The sequence below is a fragment of the Silene latifolia genome, chromosome 9 (genome assembly GCF_048544455.1).
Source record: "Silene latifolia isolate original U9 population chromosome 9, ASM4854445v1, whole genome shotgun sequence".
NCBI classification, from domain to species: Eukaryota; Viridiplantae; Streptophyta; class Magnoliopsida; order Caryophyllales; family Caryophyllaceae; genus Silene; species Silene latifolia.
In genome coordinates this window covers 5509638-5535645 of record NC_133534.1, presented here as the reverse complement: position 1 = coordinate 5535645, position 26008 = coordinate 5509638, and the positions used below count along the sequence as shown (strand labels likewise).

Here is a 26008-nt window from a genome sequence, read left to right as displayed (position 1 = left end):
TTTTGACAGCTGCTTATTTAATTAATAAAATGCCATCTAAACTGCTTAACTGGAAGACACCATATGAACTGCTGTTCAATGAGGTCCCTAAGTATGATGAATTGAGGGTGTTTGGGTCCTTGTGTTTTGCTGCTAGGAAGACTTCAGATAAGTTTAAACCAAGGGCAGTTAAGTGTGTTTTTATGGGATACCCTTTTAATCAAAAAGGTTATAAACTATATGACCTTGAGAAGAGGGTTATGTTCTCTAGTAGAGATGTTATTTTTCAAGAAGGTGTCTTTCCTTTTAAAAATGGTTCTTATACCACAGAATCACATGATATGCATCTGGTAGATCAGAATAGTGGCAGTTTAAATGTTCCTCTTGAGACAAGGAATAATACAGCTGTTCATCATTCTACTGATCCAAACCAGCCTGCTAGACACCTACATAATGAGTCAGTTGATAATTTACAGTCTGCTCCTGTTACTCCAAATAATGTAACAGAGGAAATGCCTGCTGTAGATCAGTCTGACATACAAACAGATACACCTGCTAAAAAAAAGACAGGCAGAAATAGAATGATGTCTACTAGGTTAAGGGGTTTTCATTGTCCCATGCCTCCATCATTAAATCATCCAAATGCTTTACATGTCAAGGTTCTTAATGATATCAGTGGATTTGATAAAGAGTATGTTCAGTCAATGTGTAATGTATTAATAGAGTCTGAACCAAATTCTTATAAACAAGCCACTGCTGACCCCAGATGGATTGAGGCAATGCAACAAGAACTAACAGCTTTAGAAAATAATCATACTTGGGAGGTCACTAATTTACCTCCTGATAAACAAGCTATAGGTAGTAAATGGGTGTATAAGATAAAGTACAAACCTGATGGCACTGTTGAGAGATTTAAAGCACGGTTAGTAGCTAAAGGATACAATCAAATCAAGGATAAGGACTACAAGCATACATTCTCACCTGTTGCTAAGTTCACAACTGTTAGACTTTTACTTGCAGTTGCTTCTATTAACCAATGGCCATTACATCAATTAGACATAAATAATGCCTTTTTACATGGTTTCTTGGATGAAGAGGTATATATGAAACCTCCCCAAGGATATAAGGCAAAGCCTGGTCAGGTTTGTAAGCTTATTAGATCATTATATGGGCTCAAGCAAGCCTCAAGGCAATGGAATTTAGAACTTTGCAAGTTTTTGGTGAGTCTAGGGTTTGTTCAATCTAAATTTGATTACTCTTTGTTCACTAGACTTGACAGCACTACAGGAAATTTTTTAGTTGTTTTGATTTATGTTGATGATGTTTTGGTTACTGGTAACTCTTTAGCTGATATACAAATTGTCAAATCAGCTTTACATTCTAAGTTCACTATAAAGGATATGGGTGAAGCAAGGTATTTTTTAGGTTTGGAAATAGCCAGGAATGAGAAGGGTATTGTGCTTAATCAAAGAAAGTACATTTTGGACATTCTAAAGGCTTATTCCATGGAGGATTGTAATCCTGCCAGTTTCCCAATGCAAAAAGGATTAAAGTTGTCTACTGTTACTGGTACTCCTTTATCTGAACCTGAGGTGTACAGAAGCTTGGTGGGTAAGCTGCTGTACCTGAATATGACCAGGCCAGATTTGTCATACAGTGTACAGCATCTTAGCCAATTTCTGAGTAATCCTTGTGATACACATTTATCTGCTGCCTATCATGTTCTGAAGTATTTAAAGGGGACTGTTAATGCAACCTTGTTTTATCCAGCAAAAACTTCTATAACTGTCAAAGCATACACTGATGCAGATTGGGCAACTTGTGCCTTCTCTAGTAGATCTTTGAGTGGATTTTGTGTTTTTTTGGGTGATTCTTTGGTTTCATGGAAAACCAAAAAGCAAAAAACAGTGAGTAAGAGCTCTTCTGAAGCAGAATATCGAAGCATGTCATATACATCTAGTGAGTTGGTCTGGTTGGTCAATGTTTTGCAAGAGCTGCAAGTTCCAGTACAGCTGCCTGTTACTTTGCATTGTGACAACACAGCTGCTCAACACATAGCAAATAACCCAGTGTTTCACGAACGCACGAAGCACCTGAATGTGGATTGTCATTATGTTCGAGATAGACAACAGGAAGGGTTCCTTATCACCAAGCATGTCAAGAGTACTTTGCAACTTGCTGACATTATGACAAAACCTCTTGGAGCCTCAGCACATCACTCGTTTTCTGTCAAGCTAGGACTTGATTTGGGACAGTACAATCCAGCTTGAGGGGAGGGTATGAACTAACTAACATAGTTAGTTAGTTAGTTACCAAGATAGGAGTTTGTTAGAAAGTTGTTACAAGGTTGTTAGGGTTGTTATTCCAACTAATGTAACTACTATATATAGATGTAACCTTACAATGTACAATTTACAATTTCAGAAATATAATCTCTCTTTATAAACTTTCTCTCACATTCTCTACAATACTTTTCTTCCATTTTTATACTGCTTAATAACTTCATTAGAAGATGAAGTTTCATAATAATCGGTCTCCTATAATCCCCAAAAATCGATCAACAATAATCGTAGGTGTTAATGAAATTCGGTGAATTTTTGACCATGATTTAGTAATACCATAGTCTGCCATAACCCACACATTAAAGGAAGAACACCGACCCTCCACATCCTCTTCAACTGCATCGATCAAAGCTAAACATCCATTTAATGTAGCAATCGACGTGAACTTAGACCATGTATATCCATCTCCAACATATGGGAATGATATAGCTCTGCTCGAATCTGTCGACATGTCAAATGCGAGAATTTGACAAAAACAAATGGAAGGATTACTTTCTTTAAGAAACGTACGTATCCAATGACAAGCCCCACTTACGAAGACTCCAGCAAAGGACACCATGCTCCAAGATTTTACCATGCTGAAGCGTTCTTCGTGATATTTCCATGTCCTCTCACTTACATTGAAAATGTACATAAACATGTTATCGACCATAACTGACATTGACTTGGGCTGGTAAATTATTACAACCTTGCAGTTGTTTATATCCCTATCGTACCCAAACCCATAAGCCAAGCATTTTTCTCGAGTGCACAAGTCATCAAAGAACTCCTCTATCGTCCGTACTTCAAACTTGTCATTGGCTAGCGGTATAAGAGGGAGAATGAATTCCTCCGAAGTAGCAGGATTCCATATAGAGAGGCCACACCTGCGAAACACATTATGTCGATCAATAACACAGTACAGACCATCAATAGGTCCAGAGATCACGAGCTCATCAATGTCATTACGAACGAGGGAAGATGAGCTCTGCAACCTCTTGAAACAGCGTAATCTCCCGTTAAAAAGTAAGGGGTCTCCTATTGGACTGACAATCGAGCAATCATTGAAATCGTTGGTTAGTCGTACAAGGTTAAGGTGACGACGGATAAAGAATTGGCTATGAATCAGGGAGTAATAATGCTTCGACAAAGTGTTGCATCTTAAAATTGATTTAACAGGAAGTTTTAGTAGAATTTCTATAATTATTTCATCCGGAAAAATTGGGTTGGAGGCCATGGAAGAACTTTGTAAGAGCAGTGAAGTTAATTTGTATGAAGTGTGAATTTTGAAGTGAAAAGGAGTCAATTTATAGACAGAAAAGGCCAGTACAAGGAGACAACAGTCCATTAGTATTTCTCATTACCGAGAATTATGATCCAATTAGCATTCAAAAATAACTTGGAAATACAAATTCAATTAACACTTTGTTATGAAACAGGTTAACATCAACCAAGCACCTTCCTATTCCACCAATCAACATTAACAGTATACATATGTCTTACAATGGTCTTACTATTAGACCGTTTTATTGTAAAATTTGTGATAGGATATATATATATACTTGGTTTTATACAAATACTAACGACATAAACAACAGAAGCATTAAAGACCGCAACAGTTTTGGCGATGAATGAGCAAATTGTCCGTTCCATAAAATTATAGTATTGACTACGCCACTTGTGAAATACAGTACTTGGTATGTGTACGTACAACTCATTGGACGACGAAAGTACTAAAAAGAAAGTTTTGTTCAAAGTTGTGGAAAATTGTCTCCCTACAATTCAGAAACTTCCTAGCATAATTAAATGATAACCGTATCAGCAAATGGCATAACGGAGTGCAGACCATAGTCAAGTACATTGTCCGTTCTAAGAAGCGAAATCAACGTTCTTGCTGGAATTGAAGATTATAAGATTCAGGAACTGCAAGTACATACATTGTCCGTTCTAAGAAGCGAATATGCGGACAAGGGATTCCTCATAAGGCACTATGTGACAAATGTTGTTATCTACAATATCGTAGCGTTCATCATCCTTGGAGCGCAGATCATACGAAACCAGCCACCCCTCTTCTTCTGCGACAAAAAACCGGTCCCCTATAAGCCCCAAAAACTGACCAACAGTCCCAGGTGGTAGTGAAACTCGGTACAAGAGCATCCATGATTCAGTTACACCATACTCTTCCATGACCCACACATTGAAGCACGAAGACCTTCCCTCCATATCCATTCCTTGGGTATTAATTAAAGCTAGACACCCATTCAACGTCACAATCGAATTGGTAGACCACTCATTTTCATCAACTACACCGCCAGGGACTGGAAAGATTCTATGTGTTTCCTTTGACATATCAAAGGCAAGAATCGTATACCCCGTGTCAAAACCAGAAGCAGTATTATTACCTCGTAGAGAGGGCGGACATACCCAATGACAACCCCCACGACTAAAGACTCCAACATCGGATTCAATGATCCAAGGATCTAAACTAAGGCACTCTTCATAATTTCTCCTTTCGCCCTCACTCACATCAAAGATGTAAAAATACAGCTTTTTATCAAACATATCTGAGATAAGCAAGTAAATTATAACAACCTTGTAATTATTTTTGTTGCAATCGTGCCCAAACCCAAATGCTCGAATACACAAGTCATCAGTAGGGAGGATAAAATGCTCCCTAGTAGCGGGATTCCATACAGCAATGCGGCGTCTAGAAGGGTTGTTATTTGTTTCCATCACACAGTAGAGACCATCTACAGGTCCACATATGGATTGAATTTTATGATAATGGCCGTCAACATTCGATGACCCTTCAACGATGCAAGGTATCCTCTCCAACACCTTGGGATGCCTTCCCCGCTCAAAGAGATGTACAGAACCTAACATTGGACTCAGAAACGACCTGTCGAACAGTTTGTTATTGTTGAGTTTTCCAAGGCGAAGGTGTCGAAGAATAAAACATTGGCTACAAATTAAAGAGTAATAATGTTTTGATAAGGCCTTGCATCTCAAAATTGATTTTACTGGCATTCTTATTATAATTTCTTCTATTAAATCTTCTGGAAAAGATATTTTGATCGCCATTGGAAATGCTCTAAGGAAGTGAATAATAAGAAATTTATATTAACTGTGAAGTGAAAGAGTAAACATATTCATTTATTTATAAGAGAAAATGGTACGTGCAATAACGGTGCAAACGATTTTAACAGGCTAACAGAGTTTATTTTTACCTAGAACGATGAGCATTGGGGCACATACATTGTTACAGTAACTTGGAAACACAAATGCATTGTATGCAGCGTTTACACTTCCGAAATCACTTATTAATAATATCAAAATTAAAAGATTTATTGAAAATAAGCAGAGCATTAAGGATGGCAACCTTCTCTATGCCTTCTGAACCAAGCATAACTCAAACGGACGAGCAAAGTTGCAAAGTTTCTTCACATAGTATCAGAGTCCATGGCTAAAAGACCTGGATATCATGGGCCAAAGTTTGCAGACGGACGAGCAAAGTTGCTCAGTTGAATTTGTCCGATCTGAGTTGATACTGGGCCAAAGTTTACAGCTGGACGCTCAGTTGAAAAGTGGGCCTCACATGTGAGGGGGAGTGTGAAGAAACCCAAAAAGTCCCACATGTGAGGGTTGTCCCACATTGTTAAAAGAGGAGAAGAATTAACACTTTATAAGGCAAGAGGTTACTCCCTCTATTGATAATTGGTTTTAGAGTGGAACCCTCTTGGGCCTACGTTGTGGACTCTTTCTCCTCTGTTTGGGTGCGATCCAGGAGGTTACCCCAAGTAATCTATATATGTAATCAAAATAATATAGCTCTATTCAATTCAACTCAATTCAGTCCAGCTCCATTATTAGGTTCGAATATTTATGTCATGAAAGAGATTTACAACCAAATTTGGTATGCATAACACCTAGAACATGTTATACACCAAACACTACCAGGCGCAAATCAGTGTCATTATCACAAAGAGAGGTATATGTCACACCATAAGTTTTCGTCGTCACTGCATAAGGCCTGCCCTCTTAGTACAGTAATCTATAACTTCGTCGTGCCTTGTCTTCGTGAGGATCCTTGATAGTAATAACAATTTCAAACTCAAGAAGTACTCAATGGTCAATGTCAGACGATTGAAGAGTAGAAGACTTCACATATACTGACTGAAAAATGACATAAACTCTGTTTTTTAAGACTGAAATTGTTTGAGTGTTTTACGAAACTATGCTGAATTGAATTATCGCAAACAATATGAACTCTGTTAGAGTACAAAATAAAACCGATCTTGGGACTCCAACCGTCAGCTTAAGCTTCTGGTTGAGATGGTTTCTTGACATGGTATCAGAGTTAGTGTGACCAAAAGGTCACGGGTTTAAATCCCACCCCGTCAATTCTAAAGTGGAATATTAAGCACCAGGTAAGGAGAGGCATTCTTGGAGGGGACGTGTTAGAGTATAGTATAGGACCGATCTTTGGAGTCCAACCATCATATACTCCGTATAACAGTATAGTATGCCATGCTCGTGTCAGGAAACCGATATATCCTAACATTCTTCACATTATCACTCTTGTTTGTTCATCATTGCAGCATTAATAACTAAATCTATTTCTCCTTCTCTTTGTGTTAGTTAAACCAATTGAAAACAGAAAAATTAAACAGCATGAACCTGTGATACACTCGAGTACTATGATGAGATGATGCGTACAAGGGATTCCTCGTAAGGCAGAAAACTACAAATGCTGCAGCAAAGACCATAGCGTTCAACATCTTTGGAATCGAGATCATATGAAGCTATCCATCCCTCCTCACCTTCACCAACATAAAACCGATTCCCAAAAATGCCCAAAGATCGACCAACGATCCCATGTGGTAGTGAAACTCGGTACATCATTGACCATGATTCAACACCACCATACTCCGCCATGACCCACACACTGAACGAAATGATTTCATTAATAGCGTATTCAGGGGAATGAATCAAAGCCAAACATCCATTTAGTGTGACAATCGACAAATTAGACCGTGCAAATGTAACTTCAACGTCAGGTAATGATATAACTCTACTCGATTCCATTGACATGTCCAATGCAAGAATTTTATAAATCGGAAAGGGATCCACCGTTAATCGAATAGGGCTGCCTATCCAATGACAAGCCCCATGAAAAAAGACTCCACCAAAGGTTATGATGCTCGATGGGAGTATATCGTGGTGCTCTTCATTATAATATCTCCATGTCCTCTCGCTTACATCGAAGACGTACATAGACAACATGCTTTTGTTCATATTTAAGAAGGACGGGTAAATTGTAACAATCTTGTAGCTATTTGTCTCCTGATCATACCCAAACCCACAACCCAAACGACATGGATAGACAAAGTGCTTAGCGGTTGCTGGAAGAAGAGGAAGAATGTATTCCTCCGAAGTAGCGGGATTCCATAAACTGATGCCACGCCCAAGCAACTCACTATTGCGATCAACAACACAGTACAATCCATCAATGGGGCCTATGATCTCGAGCTTGCTATAAATATTATGGAGACAAGATGAGCTTTCCAAGGACCTGAAACGGGGTGACGATCTCCGGTTAAAAAGACGTAAGTAGTGTTGCATTGGACTTTCAATCAAGCGATCATTGAGTCGGTTGGTTAATCGAACAAGATCAAGGTGGCGATCGATAAAGAATTGGCTACGAATAAGGGAGTAATAATGCTTTGACAGTGTATTGAATCTTAAAATTGATTTTACAGGGAGTCTTAGTAGTATTTCTAAAATTATTTCGTCCGGAATAGTTCGACTGGAGACCATTGTTGAAAAGATGCAGTGTGATTAATCTATGTGAATTGATGATTTTCACAAGACGGGAGAAGATGATAGTTGTATTATTGAGTTGTTTCCATAACAATTACATGAAGACCATATATATAACACTCTAATGATCCTAATAGAAACCCTAGAATTACTATAATATTCTATAGGTATTTCCTTATGATAATTTGTCTTCTGATATTTGGTATCATTATAAGGCAGTTTAGTCAGCAGTTCAGCTCTATTATATTCAACTCAGTTCAGTCCAGCTCTATCATTATTACTTTCTCCGTTCTAAAATAATTGACGTTTTCAATTTATGAGGTGAGCCTTTGAATTCAATTTATACAAATATATATTGGTCGAAAAATTATAAAAATGACACCATAAAATTCTTTACGAATAGAGCTTTAATATGAGTATACATTTCACATATTTAGTCATATATTTTGAGAGATATTGAAAAGAGAAGTGAGTGTCTCGAAAAATTAGAATGACAATTAAAAAAAACAGAGGGAGTATTATATAGGTTTATATTTAGTCTTAACCAAAGGATAACAAATGACCGGAACGGAGGGGTACTATATTTTGGGATATTCAACATGGTAGCCTTATGTTTTTTTCATATTGTATGGGGTGCCCTTCTTTTTGAGCTAAAAATCTTTGACTGTCTATAATTCTTTGTCGCGAACTCAAAAACGACATTTTTTTCAAATTAAAGATTGGTCCTTGGTAATGGCTCGCCTTGTATTATTAAATGATATGAGCCTTGCAGAGCTCGGTTAAATATGAGCCGAGCCCGAGCTCAACAAGGCTCGCTTCGAAAGCTCGTTTGGGCTTGTTTTTAATTTTTTTGTATAATCTTTATATTGTAATATTATTATTATTATTTCAAATTATATTTTATTTAAACATTTATATAAGTATGTTATAATATAATAATTTTCAGTAATTCATAATTTTATTTGTTTTTTAAAAATATTTATATTTAGTTAGATTTAAAAGATGAGAAAGTGAAAATATATAATGATAAAACGAGCTCCATTCGAACTCGAGCCGAGTTCGAGCTTCAATTTTTTAGGCTCGACGAGCTTCGAGCCGAGCCCGAGCTCGGCTCGGCTCGTTTACACCCCTAGGCTTACTGCATTCGAACAATCAGAGCTAATTTCATAGGAACGGTCATGAGTAGCAGCATAAATGATGATGATGAATTTTGTAGTTACAGCACAAATAATGGAAGCTCTAATTGAAATACAAATCTTCGTCGCTGCATAAATTCAGTTGTATCATAATCATCTGAAAACTGAAAGTTCGAAGAACCCAAATTGGATTTTGAATAACAAAAGAATCACGTCTAAAGAAAAAGTTCAATACTCGTTCATGAACTACTTATAAGGTAATAAAAAAAACACTCGGGGTTAGGCTAAGACGAGATAATTCGTACAAGGGATTCCTCGTAAGGCAGCAAGCTACAAATGCTGTTATCCAGGATACCATAATTTTCAACATCCTTGGAATTGAGATCATACGAAACCATCCATCCCTCGCCTTCACTAACTTAAAACCGGCCAGCTGTGATCCCCAAAAATCGACCAACGATCCCAGGTAACAGTGAAACTCGGTACATTATTGACCATGATTCTGTCACACCATATTCTGCCATAACCCACACATTAAAAGACGAACACCTGCCGTCCACATCCTCTTCAATGGCATCGATCAATGCCAAACATCCATCTAATTTTACAATCGATGTCGTCTTAAACCATGCATATCCATCTCCAACCTCTGGGAATGATATAGCTCTACTCGACTCCATTGACATGTCAAATGCAATAATTTGATGACCCGGACGAGAAATAGAAAGAATATTGGATACAATACTTCCGCGAAGAAACGAACATATCCAATGATAAGCCCCACCTACAAAGACTCCAACAAAGCTTGTGATTCTCCAACAGTTTACACCTATGTGTTCTCCATGATGTCTCCATGTCTTATCACTTAAATTAAAAATGTACATGGACATGTCACCAAACATATCAGAGACGGACTCGTAAATTATTAAAACCTTATAGTTATTTGTGTTGCTATCGTACCCAAACCCACAACCCAAACACTTTTCAGGAATGACGTAGTTATCCCAGAATTCTTCAACAGTCAATTCTGCAAGCCCATTATCTTCCTCATTAGTAATCGGTAGAACGGGGAGAAAGAATTCCTCCAAAGTAGCGGGATTCCATAGAGTTATGGCACGTCTACGAGACACATTCTCGTGATCAATAACACAGTACAGTCTATCAACTGGGCCAGAAATCATGAGCTTACTGACATTATCATCATCATCAAAGGAAAATGAGGACTCCAACTCCATGAAATAGCCCGATCTCCGGTTAAAAAGACAGAAGGAGTCTACCATTGGACTCGCAATCAAGCGATCGTTGAGTTTGTTGGTTAGTCGTCTTAAGTTAAGGTGGCGACGGATAAAGAACTGACTATGAATGAGGGAGTAGTAATGCTTCGACAAGATGTTGCATCGTAAAATTGATTTAGTAGGGAGTTTTAGTAGAATTTCAACAATTATTTCATCCGGAAAAGTTGAATTGGATGCCATTGAAGATAATTGTAGAAAAAGAACAGTGAGATTAATAATTTGGTTGAAGTATGAAGATTAAAGTGAAAAGGGTGTCGATTTATACACAGAAAAGCAAGTACAAGGAAACAACAGTCCGTTTAGTGTTATTCATTACCGAGAACGATGATCCAATTAGCATTCAAAAATAACTTGGAAATACAAATACATGCAATGAACAATTTATGAGACAGGTCTACAGTTGACAGCAACCATGCACCTTCCAATTCCACCAATCAACTTATGTAACATTAAAGCAAACTAACTTCTACCATCAAATTGGTTTTAGGATGGAACGTTCTTGTGCTGTTAAGTGGTACGTCTTTCCTTCGTTCGGGTGTAGCCTAGGCCCATTTGCATGATTTAACACAGTTGTACTGAATTTTATATTGAATTGAATTGAGTTTCAGAGACTATTCGGTTTACTCATATCGGGTGTTCGTTCAGTTATCAGTTTAGATATTTTCGATCGATTTTCAGGTTCAGCTTCGATTAAAATACCCTTCAGAACGCCTAAAAACGGTAAACAAATGCATGAAACGAGGGTGAATAAAAATAGTGATGCCAAATTAATAAGGTCAAATTAACAAACTTGATTTCTATTAATTGAAAAATTGCCTTCTAACGATCAAGATTAAGATTCATAAAGTGCAAGTACAATTACCATTTCGGCTAAGAACAAACAATGACACTTATCGACGGCATACAACTAAAAGAGTAAGCATCGAAGTTCATGTTGCGACGATGCGTACAAGGGATTCCTCATAAGGCACCATGTAGCGAATGTTGCTATGTAAGATATCATAATCTTCAGCATCCTTCGAGCGGAGATTAATCGAATCCAACTGCCCCTCTTGGTTTCCGCCATAAAACCGATCACCTACAATCCCCAAGAATCGACCAACAGCCCCGGGTACACGGACAACTTGGTAAAATTTTACCCACGTTACGTCTTCATACTCTACCGTAACATATAAAATAAAGCTTGATGATCTTCTGTACATATCCCCTCCGCGGGAATTAATCAAAGCTAGACACCCATTGAAGGTTACAATCGTTCTAGTAGATGATTCATTTGTATCAATTTCCAAAGGGAGTGGGATGTATCTATGCGTTTCCCTCGACATATCGTATGCAAGAATTGTATAACTAAAGTCGAATCCAGAAGATTTACTTCGAGGGGGTGTACATACCCAATGACAAGCCCCGTGAACAAAGACTACAACATGGGATCCAATTTTTGCTTTCTATCAAACAGTAGAGACCGTCTACAGGTCCACAAATATATTGCATTTCCTGATAATGGCCGTCAACATTTGACGACTCTTTGACGATGGAAGGCGTGCCGTCCAAGAACTTATCAGAATGTTCTTCCCTGTCAAAGAGTCGTACAGAACCTAGAATTGGACTCAATATCGATTTGTCAAAGAGTTTGTTATTGAGTCGTGCAAGGCGAAGATGTTGACGAATGAAGAATTGGCTACAAATTAGGGAGTAATAATGCTTTGATAGGGTCTTGCATCTCAAAATTGATTTTACTGGCATTCTTAGTAGGATTTTTACTACTGTACCGTCTTTCTTGTTATGTACCCCCTTCCTATCTTGAGCTTCTTACTCCGATCCAGTGATCCTCAGTGGCCTTAATGCCTAATGGGCGGACTTAATACTCGATAGTGCCAAGCTGTCCACAAAAGTGTAAATTTTATAGCTCGAAGTTTTACAATAAGCTCTTGCAAGATCCTTACCCCATTTCCTTTCCATATCATATAATTTGATTCCCGACCGGTCCATGGCATACAAGAAGTCACCATTCCCCTTAAAATACAAGTATTTATCGCATTCTAGTTTGATCGAATAACATTTCATCCATGAAATCGAATTACCATAATCTTTCATAACCCATATATCATTCTCAGAAACATGAACGCAAAACATAGCGAGACAATCGTCTACAACCGTCAAATAATTTTCCCCAACCGATCCACGAACATCACTAGGTACCTCCAAGTTATTAAACACCTTGTCGCCTACCACAAATGAGATAATATACAAGCAAGGTTTGTATATCCATAGTAACTTACCTTTGACATTTGGAACCCTAGACAACCAATGTATCGCGCCATTGACAAAAACTTGAGACCCTTCTACAAGATTTGACGGAGGATGAACATCGGGCTTGGTAGTCCAAGAATTGGTACTTAGTGTATATACTTGTACTAATCCAAAGTTTCTAGCACCTTGGTTAACATCGCTTTTTGATTGTATTGGAGGATACGTAAATAGCACCACCTTATAGTCGTTTATCGATGCATCAAAACCCAAACCAAGGTCATAAATTACCCTCTCACCTGGTGGGAGAGGAACCTTTAAAAATTTATTTATAGAAGGGTTCCATAATATAATATCTCTATCATACATAAACCTCCTATCTCTAACCAAGGCCAACCCATTTATATAACCCAAAACTTGACATTGATCCATGTTATCCAAATGTTTAATTACTTTCGTGACTTTTTTAAATGTGTCGCTACAACGAATTAATACTCGATCTTTATTTTGCCAAGTATTTCGGCCTTCCATGATGACTAATAACTGTTTTTTCATTGTACTGCCCTTGTAGCTCCTTAGATGAGCTGCAACGAAATTTGGATCTTCGATAATAGATCTCCACTTATTACATACCAATCTATACCAAAGGAGATCTTTTACGGGAAGCCTTGCAAGAACTTCAACCAACATCTCATCCGGTAAAGAGTTATACTTCGCTTTAGCTCTTTTCTTGGTCGTCCCACCCATGATTAACTCAGATATCAGAGACTTACCGGTGATCCTTTCAAAAAGACGCTTCCTTTCCACCTTGTCGAACTTATACTTACAAGCAAAATAAGAAGCAATGGAGTGCAACCATGCATCACTATGCATCGGCACCATGGATAACCATTCTTCCTTTGTCGTGGCATCCCTAACTAGGTTAATCCCTGCTCTAGGTTCTGGGAGCTCTGATAGTAGTGGCGGACTGGCGGTGGTGGTGACGAGTTGACTTCCCATAACTCATTAGGAAGTCCATACAAACATAAACTCGGGTGGTTAGGATCACATAATTTGTAGAATATTTCTACGTCTCTAGTAAGAGCTTTTATTATTCCTTTCCTTCTACCTTGAAATCCATAACAACCTCTTCTACGTTTCGATGATTCATTACAAGCTAATAGCGCAAACGGAAAAAATTAAATGATTGCCTTAGGGCTGTATTTAAGGAGCCATAAAAGGAAATAAATCTTTAATATTTGTATTAATTGCATTGAGTAATGTGTAATCTAATTCTTAATTCCTAAGTTAATACCTTATATAGAAGGTATCTACATAGTATAAAAGATGGGTTTTTTAAAGGATTTCTATTGGCTGGATTTTTCTTCATTTTTTTTTTCTTTTTTTTAGTGGGACCCCCCATTATCTCTATACAATTAATTACACTACTCCTATTACTCTCTTAATCTTATTTAATTAAGATTACACATTTACACAACAATATAAAACCATATATTATACAATTACACATTAATAAATTAAAATTTAAAAACGTAATAAAATTTTCAAATAATCGTCCCCTTACCTCTAAGTCAGACAAATTAAATGTGAACAATGCATATTGATTAATCATCCGGAATTAGTAGTCAAATTCATTGTGTAAATCAAACAAAAAAAATCAGCATGACTATTATACTCCAACATCACAAATTTAACAAAATAAATATACTAATATGACATTTGTATTGAAAGTAAAATAATTAGATGTAAATATATGGAACTATTTAGTACAATTTACTCATATATTCAATGATAAAACCTCCCGTTACAACCCGTGCATTTTTTGCACGGGTTTAAAACTAGTTAAATGCTTAAATACAGCCTTTAAGGTTGTATTTAACATTACCCTTTTTTTTATCTAGAAAGTAAATGATAGATTGTTTTTCGTTATCTTCCAAATTAAAGTTTGAGGACCTATAATTGTGGAGGTAACGAAAATGGCTTCTAATTGGCCATTTGAATGTCAAAAGGGGAGATCAATTCGTAATATTGACCATTCTTATTAGCAACATACTTTTTCTAATTCAAAGGGATACTTATTCAAAGTTCATTGCTTAATCATATTTTATTCATATTAGGTTCTCCGTCCTAATCAATAGTTGCGTTTACATTTTTTTTCTGAGGCGGAAAATAAAGCTATTGTAAACTATTGACTGTGACAGGGGAGGTATATAATACCAAAAGAATGTCTTTAGAGACGAAACATCCAACACTAATTAAACTGACTTAATGATGCGTACAAGAGATTCCTCATAAGGAATTAAGCTGTGAAGTCTGTCATATAAGACACCGTAACATTCTTTATCATTTGAATCGAGATTATACGAAACCAGCGACCCAACAATACCTTCTCCCACATAAAACCGGTCTTTTACTATTCCCAAAAATCGACCAAAAATCCCAGGTGGTAACGTAACTTGGTATAAGATCGACCAAGATTCAGCATCACCATACCGCGACATTATCCAAACGTCAAAAGACAAAGATCCTCCCTGATTATAAGAATCGTTTCCTTGAACATTGACCAAAGCTAAACACCGATTCAAGGGCACAATCAACGTATTCGACCATTTATATTCATCTCCAACAATAGGAAACGATATAATTTTATGCGACTCATCCAACATGTCTAATGCAAGAATTGTATAGCCCGAATCAGAAGAGGCCGCATATAACCAATGACAAGCACCGCGAACAAAAACTCCAACGTGCGATTTCATGTTCCAAGCGTTAACACCGATGCATCCTTCGGGATTTCTCCATTCACCCTTGCTTACACTGAAGATGTAAAACGAATACTTAATCGGCGTAATCAAGTTGCCATCAGACTTTGTAAATAAAACCCTGTAAATTAAAACAACCTTGTAATCATTCGCGGTGTCATCATACCCAAACCCACAACCAAGATATTCTCGAAAAAAAAAGGCTGAATTACCGTAACCAGGTGTTCGTCGGAGTAATTACCGTAGATTTGAGGAACATGAGGGAGAAGGAAATGTTCCCTAGTAGACGGATTCCATAAAGCAATGCGCTTACGCCTAGTAAACCACACGTCTGAAAAATCTGCTACGCAGTAGAGACCGTTAACTGGACCGAAAATTATGATATTATCTTGATTACTCCCTATAAGCATAGTTGATGATTCTTCGACGATGGGAGGTGGGCCCACCAAGACCTTGATTTGGCCTCTCCGGTCAAAGAGACGTACTGATGTGCCAAGTACCAATGGACTCGCAATCATCGAGTTGAATAGTTTGTCGTTGAGTTGTCCGAGGCTAAGGTGCCGGCGAATGAAGAATTCGCTATGAATCACGGAGTAATAATGCTTTGATAGGGTTTTGCATCTTAAAATTGATTTTACAGGGAGTTTTAGTAGTATTTCTATTATTATTTCATCTGAAAAAGTTGGTTTGGAGGCCATTGAACACACTTTTTTTTCGAGGAAAACCTAACCGGATAGTTCATTTTCCAAACTTAAAAGGGTTGCCATTGAAGATACTTTTAGAAAGGAAGCAATGAGGTGGAAAGTTATGTACGTTATCTTATCAATATACAATTTGGCCTCTCTAAAAAACCCTAGCCTCTATCAATTAAATTTGGGGTTTCCATCAACTATTGACGGATTATAAACCCTCAAAATAGTTTTTTTATCAATTGTTAGCATGGAAGTTTATGAAGGCATGTTCTTTCTGACTTTTTAGAGCTTAACTGAACTGAACTGAACTGAATGGAGCTGAAGTGAAGTGAACTGAGCTGAATTGAGCTGAATTGAATGAAGTTGAGTTGAGTTGAGCTGAACTGAACTGAACTGAACTGAATAGAGCTGAGCTGAACTGAAGTGACCTGAAAATAAGCTAGAAAGAACAGGGCCTAATCAATAAAAGTCTCCCTTTTGGTGAGACCTGTTTGTTCGTCTCTATTTTCGGAATTTTTTCAGTCCTTGTCTTTCTAGGTTTTAGTTCTATTGGAAATATAGATAAGAGCGCCTTGGTCGTTCCTCATATGGTGAAGATGCGGAAGATCAGTTTCGTAATGGATCGTTATAGGGTATTACATATATTGTCGATTTGTTGGTTGCACCCAATTTGGTCAGATGAAATCGTATCTCGTCAAGGCTCAAGATTCTATGATCCTCTTGTGAAAATTTGTTTGCAACGATATGATAGAGGATGTGTTTTGGAGCAATTCAAGTTTACAATCTTTCTTTGAACGAGATTTTATTTTGTTTGGTTTTAGTCGAGTAGTATCCGGTTAAATTTGACACATGTTGTAGATGTCGTATGACTATTTATTAATGAATTGATCATTTCTTTTAAAAAGAAAGGAAAGCAATGGGATTGATTTATATATGAGGTATGTAGTAATAGTCAGTTTTTTTTTTTGGATCAAATGAACACATTATGTCGTAGTGAGAATCGAACCCCCAACTTCATGGCTGGGGTAAGAGAGTTCTTACCACTTGAGCTAACTCTTCTTCTCGGTAACGAGTCGGTTGATAAGGAGAAGCGTTTTGTATTGCTCATTAACTCATTTTGAGATAACTGAATGATTTAGGCTTTGTTCTTTTGGACTTAATTTTAGCTCATTTCAGTTCAGTACAATTTCATTCAGTTCAGTTCTTCTCTTCACAAATTAACTCTTACTTTAGTTCAGTTCAGCTCCATTAGATTAAGTTCAGCTCCAATAAGTTCATTTCAGTTCAGAAAATTTTAGCCTAAAAGAACAAGGCCTTAGTTTTAGTCTTACTCGTAATATTCTTAGAATATTGTGAGAATATTATGATAGTCATAATAATCTCTCTCTCTATTTTTCGTAAAACAAGGGTACATATATTTAATATAATCGTAATATCTCTTGATGTTTGAGACTTTTTAGTATGATCTAGAATGTTATAGAAGTGTCCGAAATATCCTAAAATAGTATAGAGTTGTCTAAATTGTACGAGTACTAGACTATTCTTGTACATATAATAATCCAGAAGATTCATGAATGTTCTAGGTCTGTATAAAGAAGTCTAGAACCTTCGTTCTAGACATATCTTGTAGAGTTGTAGGTGTACAAAACTCTTAAGGAGTATTTGGTTCACTCAAAGTCAAAGACAAAGATATCGGTATGGATTTTAGGAAGGGTGGTATGGGTTTGCAACTTGATTCCTGGTATTTTGTGTTTGGTTCAATTCAGGAATGATTGGTTCAATTCAGGAATGAATGAGGAATCAAATGTTTTTACATGTCAATTTTCATATATTATAATCGGTATGAAACTAGGAAACACAAGGTAAAGCCGTAATTTAAGTAGTGGCTTTACATAAAATCTGAAAAAAAAAAAAAAAATAAAAATAAAAATAAACTAATGATTTGGACCCATTTACTCTCAAATAGTTTGAAACCAAACCCAAAAGTGATACAGTGAAATTAATTCTTTTGATGTACGATGGAAGAATAGCATGACAGAATCGAACCCTACTTTTGTAATTAATTTGGATTAGAACTTGGATTAGAACCCCATTTACGAAAAAATTTCTCCATATTTCTTATTTGTCTCTCGTCCCTGGTCTCTACTTCATCTTCCTTTGTCTTTAGTTTTTTCTTTAAGAGCTCCAATTCTGCTAAATCAACCATATGCTTTTGCATTAATTCCTCAATGTCCTGGCTATACTTACGCTTCAATCCCATTACTTCACTCGAATGTAGACGCTTATTCTCAATTAATTCCACATCCTTCTCACTCGACATATCAAGAATGGGACGGCCTGTTACAATGTCATTACGAACCCATCTCGTGTTCAGCTTCGACTTAACATAGTATTTCGACCAATCAAATATATCAAACATCCGGTAATATTCAACCGGACATTGATTCGAAACGTTACTCTCCGGAGTCTTAAGAAAGCAAAGTCCTTCGCGATTAACCATCATTCCCAAAGACATTAGATCTTGCATTAGTCTTTCCAAATCGCGGCCTCTGATGACATCGCGTTCACCAATTTGGAGTGCTTCGAATTCCCCACCGTCACCAAAATGAACCTTGGCTAAGTGGATCCAATGCTTTTGTCGTACAGGAGCGATGTAAAGGCTGTCAATCTCATACACCTCAATTACTTTAATATCTTTGCAACAAAGGAATAGTTTATCGGACTCGATCACATAACAAGACATGGTTGCCAATCGTTATGTTTTTAAACAAATTCGTAGGTGAAATTGTATTAAGAATTGTATAAATACGTTTGTACATATGAGATTATATCTATACAAGACTTGACAAACCTAAAAGCTAAACCTAGATTTAACTTCTGCCGTAGGAGCATATAATAAAGGAGATTGTATACAAGCGAACTATGGAAATTGCTAACAAAAAGATAGAGGTAAGTATATACAAAAAGATATGGCGAAATATTACTCTTTTATTATTGATAGCAATAAATGAGCGATTTTTTATAGATAGGACCGTCTTGGGTTTGATAGAGTGAATCGTTTGGCAAAGGGTGTTCGCTGACTAGAAAGTCTATACAAACAGCATATTAAATATTTAAAATTGCAATTGTCCGCGCCATCTAGCACCAATCACTGTCTTGCATCTCTGATCCCTTGGCCGCATCATCGAGTAACCGGGTACCTAACACCAACACCGGGCATATAGATAATAGGCCAGAAACAAGTACAATTATGCAGACTGGTACTGACATGCTGATTTTTTATGATTAGTATAACACCCGTGAAAATTCACGATTCCAAAAGAAAGAGCAAAGTCTTTGATCTTAGGATTTGACAAAACTAAAACTTTAAACAAATAAATAACAACACGGTGAAATAAATAAACATAGAAGTAGATGAAGAAAAACAACTACTAGTAGCAAATTACAAACGGAGCCTTGCTTATCACCCCATCTAATGTCCATTCAATCGGCGCAATTAATCATTTACACTTTCCTAGATCCATCTTTAACAGAAAACCCGTACCGAACACCAACACCGGCCACATAGAAGAACAATCCGCAACTCACACACTTGAACTCCGTACTTTGTAAAGGAAAAGGAACGGATCCTGCCCTAGGAATGACAACATTCGAGTATTCACCATCGTAGTAGATAAGTGTGTCTATATTGGTCGTTTTAGAAAGTGGCCTCACGCGTACCACCCGAACTACCCACCAATTATCTTGGTCAAATTTCGGTTCATCAAAACTATAGTACTCAAAGACAGGAAATGAAAGCGGATATGCTAGCGCATTCATATCGTTTATCACTATACATATATCTGGCGCGTAAGATGGAGTTTCCACCCTGTAGTATGGTGCGTAGCATTTTAATCGAACATTTTGAGATGGGTATCGTATTCTTTTGAACTCAACCACTTCAGCTAGTGTCTCAAGGGCTTTAATCAATACCTGTTCATCAAAAATACATTCAACTCGATTTCAATTCAAATAAGGAATTAAGGATGAAAAAGGCTCGATCAGATCATATTTTTCCGTTTCAACTACAATTGGATATTAAAATAGATATTTAACGTAATTGCTGTTTTGGCTATATAAAGAAATCAACGTACAGATTTACGTGGTTCATTAACGGTATATTAGCTACGTCCACAGGGCAGAAGGGAGAGAGTTTTATTGATATGTGGGGAGTTTTTAGATTACAGATTCAAACATATAATAAGCATGACCGCATAGTTGTTCGAAGTGACAACTAACAGTATTAGGAAGAAAATAAGAGATACGGTATATGATTAGAATATACCGTATAAGATATTATTATTGTCTTAGATAATAAGATAGAAGGTTCTAGATCTATGAGTTTAGGGTTAAGGTCTCAGTAACTACTATAAATACAGTCTTATGTATTCGTATCAAAGGACACAATATTATCAATAATACAAAGTACGTTTATGAAAGACTCTCCCCTTATAAAATCTATCATGGTATCAGAGCCTCACGCTCTTGAGGCCTAAGTTAAAATTTCCGCTGCCTCGCCGGTGGGTTGATAATGTAAAACACCCACCGGCGGGATTTTGTCAAATATGTGTTCTTGTTATTCCGTCAATCATACTTATTTGTAGTATTAAACAAAAAAAAAAAAAAAAAAAAAGTTGGTGTTCTTGTTTCGCAAGGCTCTACTCGACGTAGGATTGGAAGTGAGTTTGGTGAGATTATTGTATGTAATCTCGTAAAGAAAGGCGTGATGTACGAAGGTCCTCCGTGATTCGGCTCTCCTCGTGTTGTGAGACGAGTCATATTATTTATCTATTTGTCGTAAGACAAGAGTATTTATTTATATGGGTGGGTAGGTTGTTACCCCTCGTATAGTCGTATGTACTGGCGAGTTACGCACGTATAGACTGGCGAGTCGGTTACGCACAAAAGTACTGGCGAGTTACGCACGTATTGAATTGAGTGGTAGGTTGTTACCCCTCGTATGTACTGGCGAGTTACGCACTTATCTTGACTGGCGAGTCGATTACGCATTATCGTGGTCGGCGGGTCGTATACGCACCGATGAAGAGAAGATAATGAAGACGAAGAAAAGTCAACATTTTTTTTTCTTAATAATTATTGTATTTTCAAACTCATGGAAATTTGGGTCAAATTACCATAAGTTTGAGGGAGGGTATTAGGAAGAAAATAAGAGATACGGTATATGATTAGAATATACCGTATAAGATATTATTATTGTCTTAGATAATAAGATAGAAGGTTCTAGATCTATGAGTTTAGGGTTAAGGTCTCAGTAACTACTATAAATACAGTCTTATGTATTCGTATCAAAGGACACAATATTATCAATAATACAAAGTACGTTTATGAAAGACTCTCCCCTTATAAAATCTATCAAACAGAATTAAGGCACAAACCAACAATAACAATATCAATTGTATTCAAACTAACCTGCAAGTCACATTGATGTATGTTTGATTCCAGTAGTTCATCTTCTTTCATCTCCGATTTGTCCTCCATTTTTTGCTTTTTACAGCATGTATTCTTTACTTGTTCTAACTCGACCAAATGTTTACGCTTCAATTCCTCCATATCATCAATATGCTTAAGCTTCAATTCCACTAATTCTGCCATATGTAAATTTTTAGTCTCCGCTAATTGCGACTCCCTCTCGAACATCATTTGCATTGAACCATCCAACATGGGACGACCCGTTACAATGTCATTGCAAACCCACCTCGTATTGGCCACCCTAACCTTAACATGATATTTGGACCAATCAAATTGATCAAACATCCTGTAATAATTCACGCGACATTGTTCCAAACTACTACTCGTACATTCCTGCTTAAGAAAGCAAAGTCCTTCGCGATTAACCATCATTCCCAACGACAATAGCTCTCGCATCAGTCTTTCCAAATCGCGACCTTCAATAATCTCCTTATCACCAATTTTGATGGCTTTATATTCTCCACCTTCTCCGAAGTTCAGCGTCGCTACTTCGGTCCAATGCTTTTTTTGAACAGGAGTCAAGTAAAGGTTGTCAATCTCATACACTTCTAGTACTTGTATGTTATTGCAACACAAGAACAGTTTGTCAGACTCAATATTATAGATAGAACATGCCATTGTGTTATCGATTACTAGTATTTTTTTTCGGAAACAATGAAGGTGCCTTGTGATTTTTGAGTTTTGTGACCAAACAAAGCAAATCCAATGTGTATTTATTTATACATATAACACACTAATAATAAATCATTGAATACTGTAACTGAAACTTTTGACGATTGATTTACACCAAGAATTTCATTTCTCACGAGAAACCAGTAAATTAAAGTGGCCTCCCAATTAATTGTTAATTGGGAAGTGAAGTATTGAACTGAATTTATATAAATGCGTGTTTTGATTTCTACATTGGAAATAAACGCTATTAACTATTGGACATTCGTAATTTGGCGTATGGCGAGTGTTGGGATATTGCAATTTCCCATAAAAATAGCATTTAATTCCTTATCCTATATCCTATGCCTAGTGGGCATAGGTTAGAAAAACCGATTTATTATTCAGTTTATTATTTTATACTTCCTCCTATCCCTCCTAGTCTCTATATCCTTCGGCTACACATACACACCAATAGTTACATGACACGTGACAAATCATAGTTAGTTAGGTTAGATTAATTTAGTGTTAGATTAGTTCATTAATGTATGCCTTGGGAGTTGCGATTGTGTGTTTTGTGACCAAATTAAGCAAATCCAAGGTGTATTTATTATTTCATAAACATAAATACTAAATAATGAGAAGATTTACATAATAATCTCGTATTATAGCTTTCCTAGTTTTGTTAATTGTTATATTATGGTTACCAAATTTAAATCTCTTGTAACTAATTTAGGATACAATATGTCTTGCAAACTTCTATCTTATCGCAACTAGGTTAGATTAGAATTTCTCTATAACTCCGTCATAGCAACTCAATTCCCAACAAATAACGTCGAAACTCCCAAGTCCCTTATGCTACCTGGTATCGTCAAGATAAGTTATTATTGACGGTCTCTGTCGAGGACATCAACCGATCGCATAATTGACGATCTTGATGACCCAGTTTTTAGTGATTAAAATTTAATTTCTTACGATAAATCATCGAAAAAGTGGCCTTCCAACTAATTGTTGATTAGGAAGTCGAATATTGAACTCAACTTATATAAAATATCGGAGATTCATATTTTTAATAGAATTTAATTTCTTACGAGAAATCATCAAAAAGGTAGCCTTCCAACTAATTGTTGATTGGGAAGTCGAATATTGAACTGAACTTATATAAAATATCGGAGATTCATAATTTGGCGTATGGTTCAATAACCATAGCTTCGCAAAATAGTTCAAACTAGAAAAGCGAGCATAAAGACGATACTATATACTAAAGCATACTATAATCTACGACGACAAAACCATAGAGTTCTGCTAACCCATCGTCCTTATGCTTAAGCTTCAATTCCGCTAATTCCACCGTATGTTGATGCCTAGTCTCTTCTAATTCGGCACAAGGCTCATTCAAAAACATGGGACAACCCGTCACAATGTCATTAAAAGTCCACTTGGTATTGGGCCGAGTATTGCTGACACGGTATTTGGACCAATTGAAAACATCATGCATTCGGAAATAATCAATTTGACAGCGTTCAGAAACGGTAGTTTCCGCCTGAACAAAGCAAAGTCCTTCGCAATTAACCATCAAGCGCAAATCCGTAAGATCTTCCACTAGTACTTCCAAGTCGCGACCTTTGATAATCTCCCCATCGCCGATTTGAAGTGCCTCGCATTTTTTAACTTCAACGCCGATTTGAAGTGCCTCGTATTTTTTACCTTCACCGATGTAGAGCGTAGCTAGGTGGGTCCAATGTTTTTCTTTAACAGGAGACAAGTAAAGACTGTCGATCTCATACACATCAATTAGGTCGTAGTTATAGCAATATATGAATTGCTTTTCGGACTCGATCACGTAACACACCATTATTAATGATTTAATGTGGAACCTAAAAGAGATTTCAGAAGGGAAGAGTAATTCTAATTCTAATTCTAATAATACGATTGATGTGTGTAATATTAGGAATATACGGATGTCTTATTTATAGTTTTAGGGTTCGAAAAAGGTAGACTCCCACCTTTCCTTAAATTAGAATTTAGAATTAGAAAATACAATATTATGAGATTCTCTGGATCAAGTTTCCTAATCTTTATTGTGCTTAAGTAATGCCTAACGCCCTAACCCTAACAACTCAAACGTTTGTTGTCCTTTGAAATCTTGAGTATTACGGTTGTGAAGTTTGAATACAATTAGGGTTCTCGCCATTACGTAAAAGAAATAGAGGGTCTATATTATCTTAACGGTGTATATTTTATTTGATGCCGATCAAGTGGTTTGAGTTTCACCCTGAAAAATACTCCCTCTATCCCGGTTATTTGTTGTCCGTTTTTATGTTGGGTGTCTCAGTCAATTATTGTCTTTTCTATTTTAGGATTGTATTTGATGAGTAATTTAATCTTTCACACTTAATTTGATCTACATGTCATCTTATAATTAATTCCCTCCTCTTTTTTTGGTCTTTGTGCCAAAATCAAAAGATAACAATTGATCAGAAGGAAGAGAGTAATGGAATAAGAAAATCGAAGGGAGGAAGTAATAAAAAACTAACTTGCGATATGTGGTTTGAGTCAGAACCGCATGAAATGCACGGTTACGGAGCAAAATATTGGGCTTAGAGCATGTACATTGGAGAGTATCTCCTCTTCCTCTTATTTCCTCTTTTTCCCTCTATCTTTTTGACACCTCATTTTCCATTATCACTATCTTCCTTCTAACTTTTCTTACATTTTTCTCCCGCATCAAAGAGGATCCTCTCTTCTTCCTCTTTTATATTTTAATTATTTTTATAATAGTTGATAAATTTATAAACATAAATTATAATTCACATGGTCTAACTTTATTGGAGAATGGGCACAAGGGCCTAGGATTAACTTCCTCTAAAAGTAGAGGAAGTCTTCCTCTTCCTCTTCCAAAGAGGATGTCCAAATTGGTTCCACATTGAAGAGGACATCCTCTTAGAAGAGAGATGGTGCTAAGAGGATGCACCATCCTCTTCAATGTGGATGCTCTTAACCTCTAAACGTTGACAACTTATAATTCTTGTTATCAATATCTGGAGAAAACTATATTTAAAAAAACAGTCACTTTTTTATCTCTTAATAATTACTCCATCTATATTTTTTTATATATGACTTTCTCACATTTCGAGACACTCCCTTCTCTCTTCAATATCTCTTAAAATACAAGACTAAATATTATGATATGTATACTCATATGAAAGAGTTTTTCGTAAGGAATTTAATGGTACCATTTTTATATTTTTTGAACAAATATATTTTTGTAAATATTTAAGTCAAAGACTTACCTCGTAAATGCAAAACGTCATATATAAAAAAATGGAGGGAGTAATTGGTTATGATAAATACAATCCACCTGGTTATGTTTAAGCAACTAAAAGAGTAAATAAATAGTTAATATATGCATTAATTGCATTGATTTATGTGTAATTTACTCTCTAATTTTTAAATTAATGTCAAATATAGAAGGGTATTAAATGTTAAAATACAACACCCCAGTGGGTTGAATTTTGTTGTGAAATAAAGATAATTGAGAATAATAGAGAGAAGGTATAAAGGAGGGAAGAGAGAAAA

At 36.5% G+C, this 26008-nt stretch overlaps 5 protein-coding genes across 5 annotated transcripts; all 5 read right to left on the bottom strand.

The window, feature by feature from the left end:
* Nucleotides 1-2499: 2499 nt before the first annotated feature.
* On the bottom strand, nt 2500-3537 carry LOC141600499 (F-box protein At4g22390-like). Its single transcript, XM_074420741.1, has one exon. The coding sequence runs from the start codon at nt 3535-3537 to the stop codon at nt 2500-2502; it is 1038 nt and encodes a 345-aa protein (XP_074276842.1).
* Nucleotides 3538-4247: 710 nt separating this feature from the next.
* LOC141600498 (F-box/kelch-repeat protein At3g23880-like) lies at nt 4248-5381 on the bottom strand. The gene has a single exon (XM_074420740.1). It carries the CDS (start codon nt 5379-5381, stop codon nt 4248-4250), a length of 1134 nt encoding a protein of 377 aa, XP_074276841.1.
* Nucleotides 5382-6995: 1614 nt separating this feature from the next.
* Nucleotides 6996-8117, bottom strand: LOC141600497 (F-box/kelch-repeat protein At3g06240-like). Its single transcript, XM_074420739.1, has one exon. It carries the CDS (start codon nt 8115-8117, stop codon nt 6996-6998), a length of 1122 nt encoding a protein of 373 aa, XP_074276840.1.
* Nucleotides 8118-9675: 1558 nt separating this feature from the next.
* Nucleotides 9676-10731, bottom strand: LOC141600496 (F-box protein CPR1-like). The gene has a single exon (XM_074420737.1). It carries the CDS (start codon nt 10729-10731, stop codon nt 9676-9678), a length of 1056 nt encoding a protein of 351 aa, XP_074276838.1.
* Nucleotides 10732-15053: 4322 nt separating this feature from the next.
* LOC141600495 (F-box/kelch-repeat protein At3g06240-like) lies at nt 15054-16078 on the bottom strand. The gene is made up of 2 exons (XM_074420736.1): nt 15773-16078; nt 15054-15665 (listed from the first exon to the last, which is right to left on the bottom strand). Exons 1-2 carry the CDS (start codon nt 16076-16078, stop codon nt 15054-15056), a joined length of 918 nt encoding a protein of 305 aa, XP_074276837.1.
* Nucleotides 16079-26008: the final 9930 nt, after the last annotated feature.

Excerpts from the sequence above, each read along its gene's own strand:
- LOC141600497 (XM_074420739.1), bottom strand. The coding sequence starts at position 8,117 with ATGGTCTCCAGTCGAACTATTCCGGACGAAATAATTTTAGAAATACTA.
- LOC141600499 (XM_074420741.1), bottom strand. The coding sequence starts at position 3,537 with ATGGCCTCCAACCCAATTTTTCCGGATGAAATAATTATAGAAATTCTA.
- LOC141600495 (XM_074420736.1), bottom strand. The coding sequence starts at position 16,078 with ATGATTGCGAGTCCATTGGTACTTGGCACATCAGTACGTCTCTTTGAC. Across the intron at positions 15,666-15,772 it reads CCGACGAACACCTGGTTACG|TCTGATGGCAACTTGATTAC; the intron begins GTAATTCAGCCT and ends TTATTTACAAAG.
- LOC141600498 (XM_074420740.1), bottom strand. The coding sequence starts at position 5,381 with ATGGCGATCAAAATATCTTTTCCAGAAGATTTAATAGAAGAAATTATA.
- LOC141600496 (XM_074420737.1), bottom strand. The coding sequence starts at position 10,731 with ATGGCATCCAATTCAACTTTTCCGGATGAAATAATTGTTGAAATTCTA.